The sequence below is a fragment of the Microcaecilia unicolor genome, chromosome 5, assembly GCF_901765095.1.
Source record: "Microcaecilia unicolor chromosome 5, aMicUni1.1, whole genome shotgun sequence".
Classification (NCBI taxonomy): Eukaryota; Metazoa; Chordata; class Amphibia; order Gymnophiona; family Siphonopidae; genus Microcaecilia; species Microcaecilia unicolor.
The window spans coordinates 5,488,251-5,505,785 of record NC_044035.1 but is presented as its reverse complement, the minus strand read 5'-3'; the positions used below and the strand labels follow the sequence as shown (position 1 = coordinate 5,505,785).

Sequence of the window (17,535 nt, the reverse complement as noted above, 5' to 3'; positions counted from 1 at the left end):
GCAAGTTCATTTTTTAGTTCTATTAATACTCTGGGATGAATACCATCAGGTCCCGGTGATTTACTACTCTTCAGCTTGCTGAACTGACCCATTACATCCTCCAAGGTTACAGAGAATTTGTTTAGTTTCTCCGACTCCCCCGCTTCAAATATTCTTTCCGGCACCGGTGTCCCCCCCCCAAATCCTCCTCGGTGAAGACCGAAGCAAAGAATTCATTTAATTTCTCCGCTACGGCTTTGTCCTCCTTGATCGCCCCTTTAACACCATTTTCGTCCAGCGGCCCAACCGACTCTTTGGCCGGTTTCCTGCTTTTAATGTATCTAAAAAAATTTTTACTATGTATTTTTGCTTCCAACGCTAATTTCTTCTCAAAGTCCTTTTTTGCCCTCCTTATCTCCGCTTTGCATTTGGCTTGGCATTCCTTATGATCTATCCTGTTACTTTCAGTTGGTTCTCTTCTCCACTTTCTGAAGGATTGTTTTTTGGCTCTAATGATTTCCTTTATCTTACTGTTTAGCCACGCCGGCTGACGTTTAGTCTTTTTTCCCTTTTTTCTAATACGTGGAATATATTTGTCCTGAACCTCCAGGATGGTGTTTTTAAACAGCATCCACGCCTGATGCAAGTTTTTTACTCTGCGAGCTGCTCCTTTCAGTCTTTTTTTCACCATTTTTCTCATTTTGTCGTAATCACCTTTTCTATAGATAAACGCTAGCTTACTTGATTTCCTAGTTTCACTTCCTTCAATGCCAATATCAAAACCGATCATATTATGATCACTGTTATCAAGCGGCCCTCGTATCGTTACCCCCTGCACTAGATCATGAGCACCACTAAGGACTAAGTCTAGTATTTTTCCTTCTCTTGTCGGCTCCTGAACTAGCTGTTCCATGAAGCTGTCCTTGATTTCATCAAGAAATCTTATGTCCCTTGCGTGTACAGATGTTACATTAACCCAGTCTATATGCGGGTAATTGAAATCCCCCATTATTATTGTGTTGCCCAGTTTGTTTGCGTCCCTGATTTCCTTTAACATTTCCGCATCCGTCTGTTCGTCCTGGCCAGGCGGACGGTAGTACACTCCTATCACTATCCTTTTCCCCTTTGCACATGGAATTTCAATCCACAGTGATTCCAAGGAGTGTTTTGTTTCCTGCAGAATTTTCAATCTATTTGATTCAAGGCTCTCGTTAATATACAATGCTACCCCTCCACCAATCCGATTCACCCTATCACTACGATATAATTTGTACCCCGGTATGACAGTGTCCCACTGGTTATCCTCCTTCCACCAGGTCTCAGAGATGCCTATTATATCTAATTTTTCATTTAGTGCAATATATTCCAACTCCCCCATCTTATTTCTTAGGCTCCTGGCATTCGCATATAGACATTTCAAACTGTTTGTTGTTCCTAAGTACATCATGCTTAGTACTTGACAGTATTAATTGGCAATCTTTTGTCTGATTTTTATTGTTATTTAAAGATACCCGATCTACTACAATCTCTTTTGCAACCTCACTATCAGGATACTCTATCTTCCCTGTTATGGTGATATCTTTGAAAGATACCTTATCCCGAACCATGCTCTTTTGAGCGACTGTCGGCCTTCCCCCCAGTGAGCTTCAGGCTTTAGTAATGCATGCACCTTATATTACGTTTCATCACAACAGAGTAGCCCTCCACACGCACCCTAAGTTCCTGCCAAAGGTGTTGTCGGAGTTCCATCTGAACCAGTCATTTTGTCTTGCCAACATTCTTTCCCCATCCTCATACCCACCCTGGCGAAAATCAGTTTGCTTACCTTGCAAGAGAGCATTGGCCTTTTACGTGGAGCGGACGAAGCCCTTCAGACAGTCCGCCCAGTTGTTTGTTTCTTTTGATTCCAACAGGAGGGGAGTCGCCATCGGAAAATGCACGATCTCCAATTGGCTAGCAGATTACATTTCCTTCACTTATGCCCAAGCTGGGCTGACTCTGGAGGGCCATGTCAAAGTTCACAATGTTAAAGCCATGGCTGCGTTAGTGGCTCACTTGAAGCCAGCTTTTATTGAAGAAATTTGCAAGGCTGCAACGTGGTCATCAGTCCACACAGTCTCATCTCACTACTGCCTTCAGCAGGATACCCGACGCGACAGTCGGTTCGGGCAGTGAGTGCTGCAGAATCTGGGGTTTAGAATCCAACTCCACCCCCCTAGGCCCATTTTTGTTCTGTTCCAGGCTGCACTCTCAGTTGTTTATGGTTTCAGGTCAATCTGTTATGTCCTCGTCGTTGCGAGGCCCAATTGACCAATGTTCATTGTTTTGAGTGAGCCTGGATGCTAAGGATACCCCACGTGTGAGAACAAGCAGCCTGCTTGTCCTCTGAGATAGCGAAGATACATACCTGTAGCAGGTATTCTCCGAGGACAGCAGACTGATTCTTACAAACCCGCCCACCTCCCCTTTGGAGTTGTTGTTAGTTTGTTTCTATGCTTTTTGATTTAACTGAAGAAGCACGCTCATGCAACGGGCGGGAAATTGTGCATGCGTGGTGTGTGCTGCTCGTGCGCCAGAAAACTCTGGCAAAACTTTCTTCCTTGCAAAAATTTGCCGCTTCCTGGGCCGACGCTGTTGTCGACCCACATGTGAGAAAAAATCAGCCTGCTGTCCTCGAAGAATACCTGCTACAGTTAAGTATCTTTGCTATACCAAGCCCCATCCATCCCCTAATTCTAGAAGCATATGGTTGGTTTGGTAGTGGAGCCACTGCAACCCACATTAACTGGACAGTTGGGTCAGAAGACCCAGCACCGTATGGCGGATGTTCCTTGCCGGGGGGACAATCTTTTTTGAGAAGGTTGAGGATATGGTTGATTTTCCTCAAGAAGCACCATGATGCTATGGACTCTCTCGCCCGCCGGACGCCTTCTGCTACTACCTCCTCCTCTAGGAGGTTTTTTGAAGGGAGGAGGAGTGCTTCTTATTCCTCTAATAGGCGTAGGTACACTCCTACTTCACGACACAGGCTCGCTCTAGGCAGCGGCGTGTGCCTCAGGCTCCTCCAGCTCCCCAGCAAAAGCAGGGGACGGGCTTTTGACTGGCTCCAGAGCAGCATAGCCGACATCAAAGTGTCTGTACCAGACGATCTTCCTGTAGGAGGGAGGCTTATATATTTTCACCAAAGGTGGCCTCTGATAACCTCCAACAGGTGGGTTCTCCAAATAGTCCGGTCCGGATACGCACTCAATCTGGAATCTATACCTCCAAATTGCCCACCAGGAGCTCAATCCTTCAGTTCCCAGCACAGGCAGGTACTTGAAGAGGAACTCTCCACCCTTCTCAGCACTAATGCGGTCAAGCCCATTCCACCAGGGCAGGAAGGGCTTGGATTCTATTCCAGGTACTTTCTTGTGCAAAAGAAAACAGGGGGGATGCGTCCCATCCTAGACCTCAGAGGCCTGAACAAATTCCTGGTTCGAGAAAAGTTCAGGATGCTTTCTTTGGCACCCTCCTTCCCGTGATTCAGGAAAACGATTGGCTATGCTCTCTGGACTTAAAGGACGCCTACACTCCCATCTCGGTGCTTCCAGCTCACAGGCAGTACCTCCGATTTTGCCTGGGAACTCAGCATTTTCAGTACTGCCCTTTGGTCTCGCATCTGCACCCAATGTGTTTGCAAAGTGCTTGGCAGTTGTCGCAGCATTCTCACCTGATTTATCCTCTTAATGTCAAAACATAAACTGGAATGGGTGCTTTTAAGATGGTAGCTCTGCTTAAGCTGCTTGATTCCGTTTAGGCAACACCTTTTGGGTTCTGCATTATCCAGTGCTTTTATTTGGTGTGGGATAAATAGAAATAAAACAAAATGTAGGAAAGAAAATAGCTTTCAGAGGGAACCCGTTTTCATATCAGAAATAAGCAAATGTTGATGACAGTATATATAAGTGAAACATCAAAGCATTTCAATGATGGTCTTCACAGGAAGAGGGTGGAGTGGGTAAGGTGAGAAACAGGGGAGCTGGGTAGATGAGAGGGGGAGAGATGCATTATGATGATAAGGTGAGAAAGCAGTTGAATTTTATGGTTTATAATGGGCTAGAAAATCCAGATCCTTAAGTCCTGTCTGGTGGGTGTCAAAATGTTTAATCATTCTGGATTGTCTTAGTTTCCTTTTAGTATTCTCACCATTAAATCATTGATACAGTGTTCTGGTTTTGTAAAGTGCTGCCCCACAAAGATGACATCCTGGTTGGCATTGGCATTTTTCATATGATGTCTGTGTAAATTAAATCTTGTCTTTAGCATCTGTCTTGTTTCTCCAATACAGCAACATTCTTCACACTTTGGTGTGGAAGAAACCCTAGGCTCAGCTTCAAAAAGTTGACTCTCAAAGGAGAGGAGCCAGGTTGCCTAACATTTTGCCTTTATGGTTTGAGAGAAACCACATCTGTCATTAGATAGCAAGGCAGTTTCATTTAGAAGTAGAGAAAGAAACTCCTTTACATATGGAAAAGAGGAAGAAGGCAGAAAAGGTAAGGAAGCAGAGTAAAGGAGAGGAACAGCAAGAGAATGGCAGTCTACATCTCATAGTAACCCAACACATCCCCAAGTCTGAACTGCTTAGATGGGCCAGGGAGCTGTTTCAGAGGTGAGAGGCCATAGTGGGAGAATTTGATGGCATGATTGTTAACATATGCCAGGGAGGCAATATTGGATTACAGGAATGGGCAGATTTGTTACCCCTTTTTTAAAAGGCTTGGGGCTTGGTGGTGAAGATCCTGGAATCTATCTGCTAAAGTGTCCAAATTTCTAGCATTAACTGGTAACTTACAATTTGAACCAGGGACAGGCTTGACCCATTTACAGCAATGGGTGAAAGGCTATAGGATGCTACTTGATTACAATAGGGGGGCAGGGGTTTCCCCCCCTGTGCTTGAAAAAATAGAGCTTAAATGATCACTTATTACATTATTGGAGAGACCCTGCAGAAGAAGGATGCACAAAGCATTCAGTGGCAGGAAATTGAGGGTTTCCAAACACTTCCCCACAAATCTAATTGTTGTTCTGATACCGGGATGGTTTAAAGGCCAATGCAATCTCATCTAGAAAGCCTTGCCTAGCTTTGGACTCGGGATCTTGGGGCTGAGTTCAGTGGATAACTTGATGGTTATTTGGAAGGAAAGTTATTTGATTTAAAGTGCAGATTATCAGGAAACACTGTTTAGTAATGTAAAATCTGTAGGTTTAGAGTTTGAGGGTATTAAATGCACTTATGAGACAGTCACTTGCGTTGGAGGAGCATATGGATTCATACCTCCTTAGAACACCCACGATTAGACTTCCGTACTCACATTTTTGATGTCTTGGTACAGGTTCTAGGAGGAGTATGGGATGATGTAGTTACTAGATTATCCAAGGTGCATAAGATAATGCCTTGCTGCTAGCTCACAAGGTTATTAGTTGGAAGCAGGAGGAACCCCTGAGTTACCAATTGTGGCTTCATCAGATGGGTGGTGGTGCCAAATTAGAACGATCTGGGTGGGGTAGTAGAACCCTAATTTTTGAAATACCTTTATTTGTGGGAGTACTTCTGCTAGAAAACATTTTCTCTTGGTATAGATGGAGGGAAGGGGATTTGTGCGTAGTGTTGGAGAGATCTTGCTTTGGTACATTTTTCTTGTTCTAAAGTTGAGTTGGCGGAGAGAATAGGGGTGTATGGTGGTTGGGGTTTTGGTGGGTTATAAAACACCAGTTGGAGAAGAGTCCTACCCAGGTAACACACTGGGAGGAGGAAATGTTGGTGGCTTTTAATTTTGGACTATAATTGGGAGTCCTGATTTGTACACTTGTTTAAATTTTTATGGTCCAGTTTTGTTCTTGTTCAACAAATACAATTTTCTGTGGTGGCATCAACTCCTGAATACTAAGATCTGTTTTGGACCAGTGGCTTCACTTGTGTGCCAGGAGACCAACAAAACTGAAATCAGAGTACAAGCTAGAGCCCCAAGGACTAAAGAGGCAGAAATTGGTATTCAGACATTTTAGAAAGGATTCATCATTATAGTATTTTTATTAATTTATTTATTGCATTTGTATCCCACATTATCCCACCTATTTGCAGGCTCAATGTGTCTTATAGTTTTGTTCACACAGTTAATCCTGGATGTCAAGTACAGTTATTATTGTGCAGAGATTAATTAAGGGAAGAAAGTAGAAGGACGGAATTTGTTAGGTATAGTAGAAGGTGGGTATCCACTTTGTAATCTAGAAAATGATGTCCCACCCCCTGGATTATCTTGATACACACCACCTTTTTTGCAAAATTGTCATACTTTTGGTTTTTACCCAGTTGTCAATAGCCCGTTGCAAATCCTTGTAGTTAAATGCTGTGCCTTGGACAACACCTGCGGGGTAGCTCTAGGAAATGATCTCTTATCCTTAAGAGGAGATAATCTTTTATAAAAGGGGGAAATCACCCAAGAAGTGCTCCATCCCCACCTCCAAGGAAAAAGTTTGCATGTTAAGTGTAGTACATGCTGAGCACTGCTCCATTTTATTCAGATTTAGTAATATTTTCCCCTTAATGGTACTCAAACCAAGATTGGAAAGAACTTTTTAAAATATAGCTCCTCTTGTGTTTTTGTCTCTTTTAGTCTCCTAATTCTGCCACAGACGTACAGACAGCCTCACCGCAGTTACAAGGAAGGTCTAGTGTGGGTAATCAACTGCCTCGAGGATATATTCCAATTCCTGTCATCCATGAAGGCAAAATACCCAGGCAACAAGCACCAAAGACACATTACTCTCCTCCACCGAGTGAGCAGCAGGTCCACCAGCCAGTGTATCACCGAATTCACCCAGAAGACTGGGAGAGCAATTTGCCTCATGCTCAGTCTCCTTTACGTATGGTACAGAAGGGTTCCAGTCGTGAGAGCTCCCCAGTGCGAGTCAGCACACGGACACATTCTCCTACTCCTGTACATGTGCAAAGGCTTGCAGAGAGGCCCCAGGTAAGCTAGACACAAAATTGTAGTGGTGGTTATCACATAAACCTGTTTTTAAGTACACTTAAATTTAATTTGAATTCACAGCACGGAACTAGCCTAATGGCTAATATAGTGGACTGAGAAGCAGGGGAACTGGGTTTGATTTCCCACTGTGGCTCCTTGTGACTCTGGGCAAGTCACTTACTATCCATTGCCCTAGGTACAAAAAACGTATGCCCAGATGATCAGATGCTATAGGTCAATAGCGTCCTACTAGCACCTGTTAGCAATCGTTGTCTAGGCCTACCCACCCCACCATCCTCCTCCTTCCTCCAGTGCTACACATGGTCAGAGCTTCTCTACCATATAATTACTACTACTACTACTACTTAACATTTCTAGAGCGCTACTAGGGTTACGCAGCACTGTACAATTTAACAAAGAGAAACAGTCCCTGCTCAAAGAGCTTACAATCTAATAGACAAGGGAAGCCCTGCCCAGCACATCCCAGGATGCACTGGGCAGGGTGTTGCCATTTTGTAAGCAGCACTGGAAGGATAAAGGAGTACTACTACTACTTGACATTTCTAAAGCGCTACTAGGGTTATGCAGCGCTGTACAATTTAACATAGGACAGTCCCTGCTCAAAGGAGCTTACTACTCCTTCTGCCTTTTGAGATGGGAGGATGGGGGTTCAGGAGGGTTTCTGGATGTCCACTGGACTTTGAGCCCTCTGTTCGGGGTGGGGGGGAGGGTCAGTTTTGTGTCAGAGGAGGAGTTTGGGAAGTGCTAGATCACAAGGAGGGTATCAGGTGCTGGGTCCTGTGTCCAGTGTGGGATGGGGGCCCTCCAGCCCAGTTTGACAGGTCCAGACTTTTTTTTTGACAGCCCAGACCAGTCAGATAACTTCTATGGGAGGAATGTCCCTTAGGCACAATCCTCTTACAGAAGTACTGATGTGAGAGCTAATAGTATGCTGAAATTTGCATGTTAGCTCTGATCATAGGGGTGTTAATGCCTGTGCTGTTCTACATTAATTTTAAGTGTTTGGAATAGCACAGGGCTGCTGATCATCTGTCCATTAGGGTGTGAAGCCCACTAGGGACGGAGAAAGTATCTGTACATAAAAAATAAACCACTTTGGTTATGTCACAGAAAGGCATTGCATCAAAAGCATACCCATTGAACATCTGGACTAACCCAGTAACATTTCCTAGGTGTAACTTCTGCAGAGTTGATTTTGTAAATTCCTGATTTAATGTTGTGTTTACCTTAACCTAACAAGGCTACAATCTCTTGGAAAATCCCTAAACCAATTAGTACTATCAACATAGTAGCCAGCACAGTGAGTTTGAAACTGGGTTGGTTGGACAAGGTGCATCTGAACTGTAATGGAAAGCTGCACCTAGACTCACTTGGAAAGCAGCATTTCAAGTTTGAGCTGCTTCTGTATGATTGGGATTAGCTGAAGCAGTGTTGAAACTGTTTCCATATTTTAACATAGTAGATGACGGCAGAAAAAGACCTGCACGGTCCATCCAGTCTGCCCAACAAGATAACTCATATTTGCTGCTTTTTCTGTATACCCTACTTTGATTTGTACCTGTGCTCTTCAGGGCACAGACCATATAAGTCTGCCCCGCACTATCTCCGCCTCCCAACCACCAGCCCTGCCTCCCAACTCTGGCACAGGCACAGACCGTACAAGTCTGTCCAGCACTATCCCCGCCTCCCAACCACCAGTCCCGCTTCTCACCACCAGCTCTAGCACAGACCGTATAAGTCTGCCCAGCCCTATCCCCGCCTCCCAACCACCAGCCCCGCCTCCCGATCTTGACTAAGCTCCTGAGGATCTATTCCTTCGGCACAGGATTCCTTTATGCTTATCCCACGCATGTTTGAATTCCGTTACCGTTTTCATTTCCACCACCTCCCGCGGGAGGGCATTCCAAGCATCCGCTTTGTGTGTGGGGTCAATAGTGAACATTGATAGCTGCTGGCTGAGTATTGACAGGTTGATGTTAGAACTAATTAACAAGGGATTGGAGCAAGGGCTGCTTAATAGCTGCCTGTTAGAACTGTGCACGGACTTCAAAACCCAGAGTTCTAACACACACACGCTGAAGAAAAATACTCCTAGCACATACCACTGATGAAAGTACCATGCCACCATTTTCTACAGAAGGTTTTATTGTTTTTCTCTTTCCCTGTCAATGTGCCAGTCAGACCCTATCCAGTATTAATAAATTGCAGAATAGCCCATGCAGTCGTAGAAGACTAGTTCACTCCCCCCCCCCCCCCCTCTCCCCAAGGCTTCTGGTCCACAGCACCTCTGGTTTCTGGGAAGTGTCCAGTAGCAGCATCCTCATACTGCTGCCGCCTTTAGCATCCCTCTGGCCCAGCCCAGAATGTGACTGACTGGGTTGTGCATTCCTTGTGGAGACTGAGAACTAGAGAGAGCCAGTAAGAGCCCCTGCCAGCTAAGAGACCGATTCAGTATTCTCAGACTCCAGCAGGTGGAAGGTGGTGAGCCCTTCAGTCTCTTTATTTTAGGCTTTCTTTTTTTTTCTCCATGGTTAAAATAGCTGATGTAGTTTTTTCTTTACCTGATTGTGGAGGCTGAGATCTGTGGGGCTGTCGGCCTTGGGGAGGGCGGGGGCGCACTTGGGAGGCTGGTCAGTATTCTCAATGGAGAAGGTTAGATAGTGGGGTTCTGCTGGGACCACTGCTATTTAACATATTTTATAAATGATCTAGAGGTGGGAGTAACTAGTGAGGTGATTAAATTTGCTGTTGACAAAGTTATTCACTGGGCATCCAAATGGCAGATGTTTAATGTGAGCAAGTGCAAAGTGATACATGTCGGAAAGAGGAACCCAAACTATAGCTGTGTGATCGAAGATTCCACATTAGGAGTCACTGACCAGGAAAATGGATCTAGGAGTCATCGTTGATTTTATGCTGCTTAACCCAGAACTAAGTAGTAAATTTTCCCAAGTCCATTTTAATAATGGACTATGGACTTTTCTTTTAGGAAGCTATCCAAACCTTTTTTTAAACCCGCCAATCTAATGGCTTTTACCACATTTTCTGGCAATGAATTTGAGTTTAATTACCTGTTGAGAGAAGAAATATTTTCTCCAATTAGTTTTGAAATTACTACTTTGTAGCTTCATTGTGTGCCCCCAAGTCCCAGTATTTTTGGGGAGTAAAAAAACAATTCACATCTAACCATTCCACTCAGTATTTATATACCTCTATCAAATCTCACCTCAGTCATATTTTCTCCAAGCTGAAGAGTCCAAGCCGTTTTCAGGCTTTCCTCATAGGGAAGTTGTCTTATCCTCTATCATTTACATCACCTTTCTCTGTATCTTTTCTAATTCCACTATATCTGAGATGCGGCGACCAAAATTGCACACTTTAAGGTGCTGTCACACCACGGAGTGATACAAAGACATTATAACATCCTTGTTTATTCTCTATTCTTTTCCTAATATCCAATATCTATTTGCTTTCTTTGCTGTCGCGGCACACTCAGCAGACAGTTTCAAAGTATCAACAATGACTCCTAGATCCATTTTCCTGGTCAGTGACTCCTAATGTGGAATCTTCGATCACACAGCTATAGTTTGGGTTCCTCTTTCCGACATGTATCACTTTGCACTTGCTCACATTAAACATCTGCCATTTGGATGCCCAGTGAATAACTTTGTCAACAGCAAATTTAATTACCTCACTAGTTACTCCCACCTCTAGATCATTTATAAAATATGTTAAATAGCAGTGGTGGTCCCAGCAGAACCCCACTATCTAACCTTCTCCATTGAGAATACTGACCATTTAACCCTACTCTCTATTTTATATATCTTTTAACCAATTTTGAGTGGAGGAGTGGCCTAGTAGTTAGGGTGGTGGACTTTGGTCCTGGGGAACTGAGGAACTGAGTTCGATTCCCACTTCAAGCACAGGCAGCTCCTTGTGACTCTGGGCAAGTCACTTAACCCTCCATTGCCCCATGTAAGCCGCATTGAGCCTGCCATGAGTGGGAAAGCGCAGGGTACAAATAAAAATAAACAACATGTATTTTGGGATCTTGCCAGGTACTTGTGACCTGGATTGGTCACTGTTTGGAACATGATACTGGGCTTGATGGACCTTTGGTCTGTCCCAGTATGGGAACACTTATATACTCATGTACTCTATAAATCTTCCAAAGCAGGTCTAACTCCACTATCCAGTTTTTCAGTCATATGGACTGGAGTAAAATGAAGCATATTAATCAGACTTTAAAATATTTGTCCTTAAGCCTGAAATTTCATGTTCACAGCAGAGAATTCCATTAGCCTAGGACTTATCAACTGAAAAATTGATCTACCCTAGAAGGATGCCTCTTCCACATACAAAGATGGAATACTAAGTGTGCAGGGAACTTTCTAGATGTTTGTGAACTGCAAACCTTCCTGATTTGAAGGATGTACAATATAAATTATGGCAAGGAATCTACTTTTTTGTAAGTTGAATGCCTACAGACAAAAGGTTGAGTCATTTGAGAAACTTTGGATAAAATTTGTAGAGTGGTTCTCAAGACTGAGTATGATGTCATTCTATGAAAAATGATTATGTAGGATCTTGTGGAGGTTTGTGCTTAGAGGATACGATGCCACATGAGGATGTGGCTTATCTACATGTTTATTTACACAGTTATTTTATACGTTAATCTTTGATATCTAGTTTAAAAAATAGATCTACACACCAATCTGATCATCTGAAAGGAAGAAACATCTAACAAGCAGCTTTGGTGCCGAAAGTAATTGTACTGTTGTAGGCAAAGTATAGAGTAGCTTCAAAAGCATGCTTAAACTATCCCCAAGTGGAAGCTTTAACAGTAGACTCTGTTCTTAATCTTCTTCTTTATTGTAGTACTCAGCATAAAGAGAATCTAATTTACAGTTCAGTTGCTTAGACAGAATTGTTGCCTTCTGCACAGTCTGCATCTAGCCACTCCAGCAAGGAGCTGGCCAGAACCTTGGCCCAACTGAGGAAAAGCTTCAACTCTCAAAGGAAATAAGGGTTAGAAACTCAGGATAAATAAAAGGGGAATGACTTGGTGAGAGAGTTTTAAAAAAACATCTTGATGGAATTACAGTAAAGTAAGGAGGGATCGGCCCCTGGAACAGCTTCTAATCAAAAAAAAACAAGCTCTTTCACATAGCTCTGAGCTAGGGCCAAGCCTAACAGCCAATAAGGAAGGCTCTCAAGGAGTCAATGGCAGGATACTGCAAACCATAGGGGGGAAGCCCCAGCACATAGTGCTATCTATACACAAACAATGCAATTTGATACAAATACTCATATAAAATACATAATGCACCCTGCCTCCATGAATATGAGGCAGAACAGTAATGATCTTGACAGTTGATAAAGGTCCAGATTGTGTTTCAATTACTGTTTTTTTTTCCTTCCAATTAAAATATTTAAAAACCAATAATCTTTTAAACTTATTTTCTGTTAATTTGGAAGACGGTGAAGCTTTTTCAACATTGGAGAAATGTTTGGAAACATTGAGCAGCCGCTTATCCTTTTAGTGGTGGTCTGAACTACCGTATTTCCTTAACACTTTTCAGGACGCCTATTAACAGCCTGTTCTAATAATCAAATGGACAAACAATACTGTCCAACAGAAGTTCAGTAATTCTCAACTTTATGAAAACTTGCTGAATCTTCTGAATAAATTGGAATACTGATGCCATCCAGTGAAAAATTTGAGGGGACATCAGGTGGAAACCCTGATAAGTACTTGCAGGAGATGAATGAGTTTTGCATCTCATCTCATCTTTTCCTCTTCAATTGCCCTTGGAAGGGCCAGGCAGCATCCAAAACGTTCCATTTACCTTTTTAAATCAAGGCAGCCATTGCAGGAACAAGAGTTCACTCAACTTAGGCACAGGTGACCTCTTGGGCAGAGGCCCAGGTGATTTTCCAGAGGACATCTGTCGAGCATTTCCTTTCCCACCTAGTGCCAAGATATAAACTGAGTAAGGAGGAGGAGCTTTGGGTGCAGGAATAACCACACATGCATATGGGCCTTTAACACACAGGTTCTATGAGCTTAAAGGAAAGTAGTCATACCTTATGCTAGGGTTCTGGTAGAGTGCTCAGAGATGAAGGGACAGATTTTACTAATGTAGAGAAAGAAACCAGTTTTGGCAATCTGCTGAACGAGAGGAGTCAAAGATGACCCCAAGGTTACGAGCTGATGAGACAGGGAGAAAGAGTGCCATCCACCGAAATAGAGAAAGGGGGAGAGGTAGGTTTTGGGGGAAAGATAAGACGCTCGCTTTTGGCCATGTTAAGTTTGAGATGTCGTTGAGACATCCAGGTAGCAATATCAGATATGCTGGTTGAGATTTCAGGGGTTGAGAGGTAGATTTGGGGGTCATCAGCACAGAGATGGTATTGAAAGCCATGGGATGATATCAGAGAGCCAAGGGAAGAAGTATAGATGTATCCGAACCCTTATCCACACTCATCACCTCTCGCCTAGATTATTGCAACCTGCTTCTCACCGGCCTCCCACTTAACCATCTCTCTCCTCGTCAATCGGTCCAAAACTCTGCTGCGCGACTCATTTCCCACCAGAGTCGCTATGCTCACATTAGCCCTCTCCTCAAGTCACTTCACTGGCTCCCTATACGTTTCTGCATTCAATTCAAACTTCTCCTATTGACCTATAAGTGCATTCACTCTGCTGCTCCCCAGTACCTCTCCACTCTTGTCTCCCCCTACGTCCCCCCTCGAGTACTCAGTTCTGTAGATAAATCTCTATCTGTCCCTTTCTCCTCTACTGCTGATTCAAGACTCCGTTCCTTTTATCTCGCTGCACCTCACGCCTGGAATAGACTTCCCGAGCCTGTATGTGCAGCCCTGTCTTTGGCCATTTTCAAGTCCAAACTTAAAGCCCACCTCTTTACCACTGCTTTTGACTCCTAACTCACTTGCCCTGTCCTTTATCCTCACTGCTTTATTCCCTTACCCTTAATTGTTCTGTCTTAAGTGTACTGTCTTATCTAGATTGTAAGCTCTTTGAGCAGGGATTGTCTTTGTGTGTGGTGTACAGCGCTGCGTATACCTTGTAGTGCTATAGAAATTATAAATAGTAGTAGTAGAGTTTATCTTGTTGGGCAGACTGGATGGACCGTACAGGTCTTTCTTTATCTGTTGACAATCTACTATGTTATATGTAACACAGGATCCATCTGGTGGATGTCACTAGCAAATATGGCTGCATTCCCCTGCTATGGAGAATCTCCATAACAGGTAAAACTGGACCAGAATCCACTCTTATCAGGTTTCATCTGAACTGGACTGTGGTCCTTAGAAGCAGGTGCTCTTATCATTATTATGTGAATGATCTAAAATGCATTTTTATATCTTTCATACTTTTACATATCACTTACATGTCTTGTACACTCCTATGTTAATTAGATAATCCAATTTAACTCTTATGGTATTGCTCCCTGACTGTTCTGTAAAATTGTACTGGATAAGGCCTGTTCACCTGAAGGTTTTGGGTTTTTTTTTTCTCTTCAGGCTTTTCAACCACAAGTACTGTCCCATGAAGGATCATCACAACAACCTTTGCTTGAGAATAGGCCCAGTTCTAATGCAGTAGAACTTCCTCCAAGTGAAGTCCCTCACGTCGACACAGAAAGAAAGCAACCAGTGCAGAATCTTGAAGAGACAACTGACAAGCTGGATGAAGAGCTGCCCCTCCTTGGCACAAGCATACCTGTGCAGGAGACGCCAATTTCTGATGAAGCTGTACCACCAAAAACCACTGACCCAGAAGCAGCCCAGTTACAGAAACACCCTGGTGTCATCCAGGTTGAGAGGGTTCTGGCACGAGTTCAGGCCCTAGAACAAGCTGTATGTGCTTTCCAGGGCAGAAAAAATGATAAAAAATATTTGACTCTGGAAGAGTATTTAACTAAGGAGCTGCTGGTCCTAGACTCTGTGGATCCTGAGGGCCGGGCAGATGTGCGTCAGGCTAGGAAAGATGGTGTCAGGAGAGTTCAGAACATTCTTGAAAGGTTGGAACAGCAAGCAGTAGACAGCCCAGAACCTGCTCAAGCTAGTGAATTCCAACCTGGCTCACAAGAAGCGATGGAGGTAGATCCAGTGGACAAAAGCAGCAACACTACTGAGGACACCAAAGTGGAAAGCAGGGCAGATGCGTTTCCCACTCAAGCTCCCATGAGCAGTACTAGTGCGAACACCTGTTGAACACAGCTAGCATATGTTAAAATCTTAGACTTTCTAGGGCCTGGGTTGCATGTGTTTCCAAAGCTTGGCAGCAGTGGGATTTAAAACGTTGAACAGCTTGGCACAGCATTGGCAGTTTGCTTGTGGTGGGTGAGAGGGATGTTGCCCTAGTATGGGTTGTTCATGCCTCCATCCAGGTGTATTTGATGATCATGCTGTGTCTCCAGGAGACTTGTGTAACTTTATCCTGGCCCCGCTCAGGGCTGTAGCCTTAAACCACTCTTTGCAAGAGGTTTTCACCTTTCACAGTTATGCACTTTATTATATAATCCATATGTGTGTGACAGTTAAAATCATATTTATACTAGGTGTGCAGAGTTGGTAGCATATTTTGACAGGGAAATAAAACGTATAAATCTGTCTTGTCTTTTCTTGTTTCTATAATGCTGAAGTTGGGTTTGTTCTGATGAATGATTTGATTATTTGTAGCAGTGAGCAACCATGCTGATAGGACATGTTGAACAAAGCATTGGTAAAGTTTTATATAGAAGAAATGTAAACTGCCTCTAATACGTAGTAGTCACCCCTGTTTTTTTGCTCTGTATTAGAGGCAGTTTACTCATAGTTGCCAGTTGCTTTTTTTTTGGTGGGTGGGCTTTTCTTTGTTCTGAAAATCTACTGAATCAGTATCTGACCTTCATTGCTAAAAAAGGATCTGCAACTGTGGCTGCAGTCCAATAGAAAGCAGTATACAATACTTTTTCTTTTTGTTTTCCCTGTTTAGATATGATGTTAAAATGTTGATTTTAAACATGCAAAAGACCTTCTCGGAGCAGGAGCAATTAGCTGTGCAAGTGGGTGATGTCTTCTAATGTCGGGCTGCAGTAGCTTGCTGAGGGGTGGTGTGTTGGTTATGTACCATGATAAATGTTTGCATGTCTGCTAGTGCTTACTCTGCTCTTTGGTAGGGTCTGGATGTCCTCTGCTTGTTTTGACATGAGGAATTGACTAAAATGTGGTCTGCAAACACCCAAGTTCCTTCAAGTTTTATTCCGCCTTGAGTGAATTCCTTCAAAAGGGTGGTAAATAAATCCTAATAAATAAGCCCTTCCTCGTTTAAAACACCTCTTTCAACCCATTTGCTCTTAACATATCAGAATGCCAGTGAACACTTGCCAGTTAAGCAAACTGCTGCAAGGGTTCAATGCCTTCCCACAACAGCACAAGATATTGTCTCTTTAAGTGCAGTAAGCCTGGGTTTAAGATGTGGTGTAGAAGTAGGTCTCTACTGGAATACAAGACAAAGATACTTGCATTAGTAACTTTTAAAGCGCAAACAACTTCTGTGTCATAAAGCTGATGGCATAAGCTATGTGCTTTGATTTTGCAGTAGGTTTTGTGCTGATTCCTGTAATACTGGATAGCTATGATTTTTGACACAAAGCTAATGAAGCAGACAAGCAACAAAGGATAAAGACAGTATTGACTGCCAGCCTACTTTTAGCAGAAAAATCTGCCTTTTGTTTTTTTTAATATAAATTGTAGTTTCCATTTCAGTAGAAGCACAAGCTGAGTTCCCATCAAGTAAATTAAGTATTTCTCTAACAGTGCAGGGATTAGCTCGTATCGGAGCAGCTTTTTGTGATTGGAGCAATAGGGGCCTGTCCACAATCATTCATGGTCTCTTCCACTTCATTTTTCCCTTTTTGTATTCAAAAAGGCCAGCTACAGTTTCTTGCCAAACTTTTTACCTGCCTCTAACAAAGCTTTCAAATTTTTATTCCATCTACTCAGACCAACATGATCAGCAGTTCTAAAACTTTTCTACATATTTTTAAAACCTAACTTTTTATTTTAATTTCACAATGAAGGGGGTTTGTGGTTGTGATCTGTGCCAATGACCTTTCCTTAACAGCTGCCATTTATAAAGATTCTGCCAAGAATTCACCGAGACTCTTCTCTATACAGTCACCAGAAAATTATTTTTGGTTCTTCAAGCTTCCCATGACTACTCCTCTTCTATTGTAAAGGAGAACCTGTCCACTGCTCTCTGCCACTTTGTCTCTTACAAAAGTATGTGAGACAAAACTTCCCCCCCCCCCCCCCCCCCCAATATTCCTAACAAAAATAATTCAATAGGAATCCTAGTTGAAAATGTACAGACTTGGTTTTCTGAAGTACTTCAATGCCTCTAAGAAAATGACAAATCCCTAGATGCAGGTTTCTATTAGCAAAAGCTAGCAACCATTTCGATAGTTTTACTCTCCACCAGAATGTACTGTTCTGGCCCTTCTTTATCCTG

General features: G+C 43.1%; 1 protein-coding gene across 1 annotated transcript in view; it reads left to right on the top strand.

The window, feature by feature from the left end:
- Window positions 1–15,653, top strand: part of BAG3 (BCL2 associated athanogene 3) — a 51,425-nt gene extending 35,772 nt beyond the window's left edge. The window contains exons 3-4 of the mRNA XM_030202614.1: window positions 6,636–6,992; window positions 14,562–15,653. Coding sequence (XP_030058474.1) covers window positions 6,636–6,992; window positions 14,562–15,254 — 1,050 coding nt within the window. The 3' untranslated portion in view covers window positions 15,255–15,653. The remainder of the gene's footprint in view (window positions 1–6,635; window positions 6,993–14,561) is intronic.
- The last annotated feature ends 1,882 nt before the right edge of the window (window positions 15,654–17,535 follow it).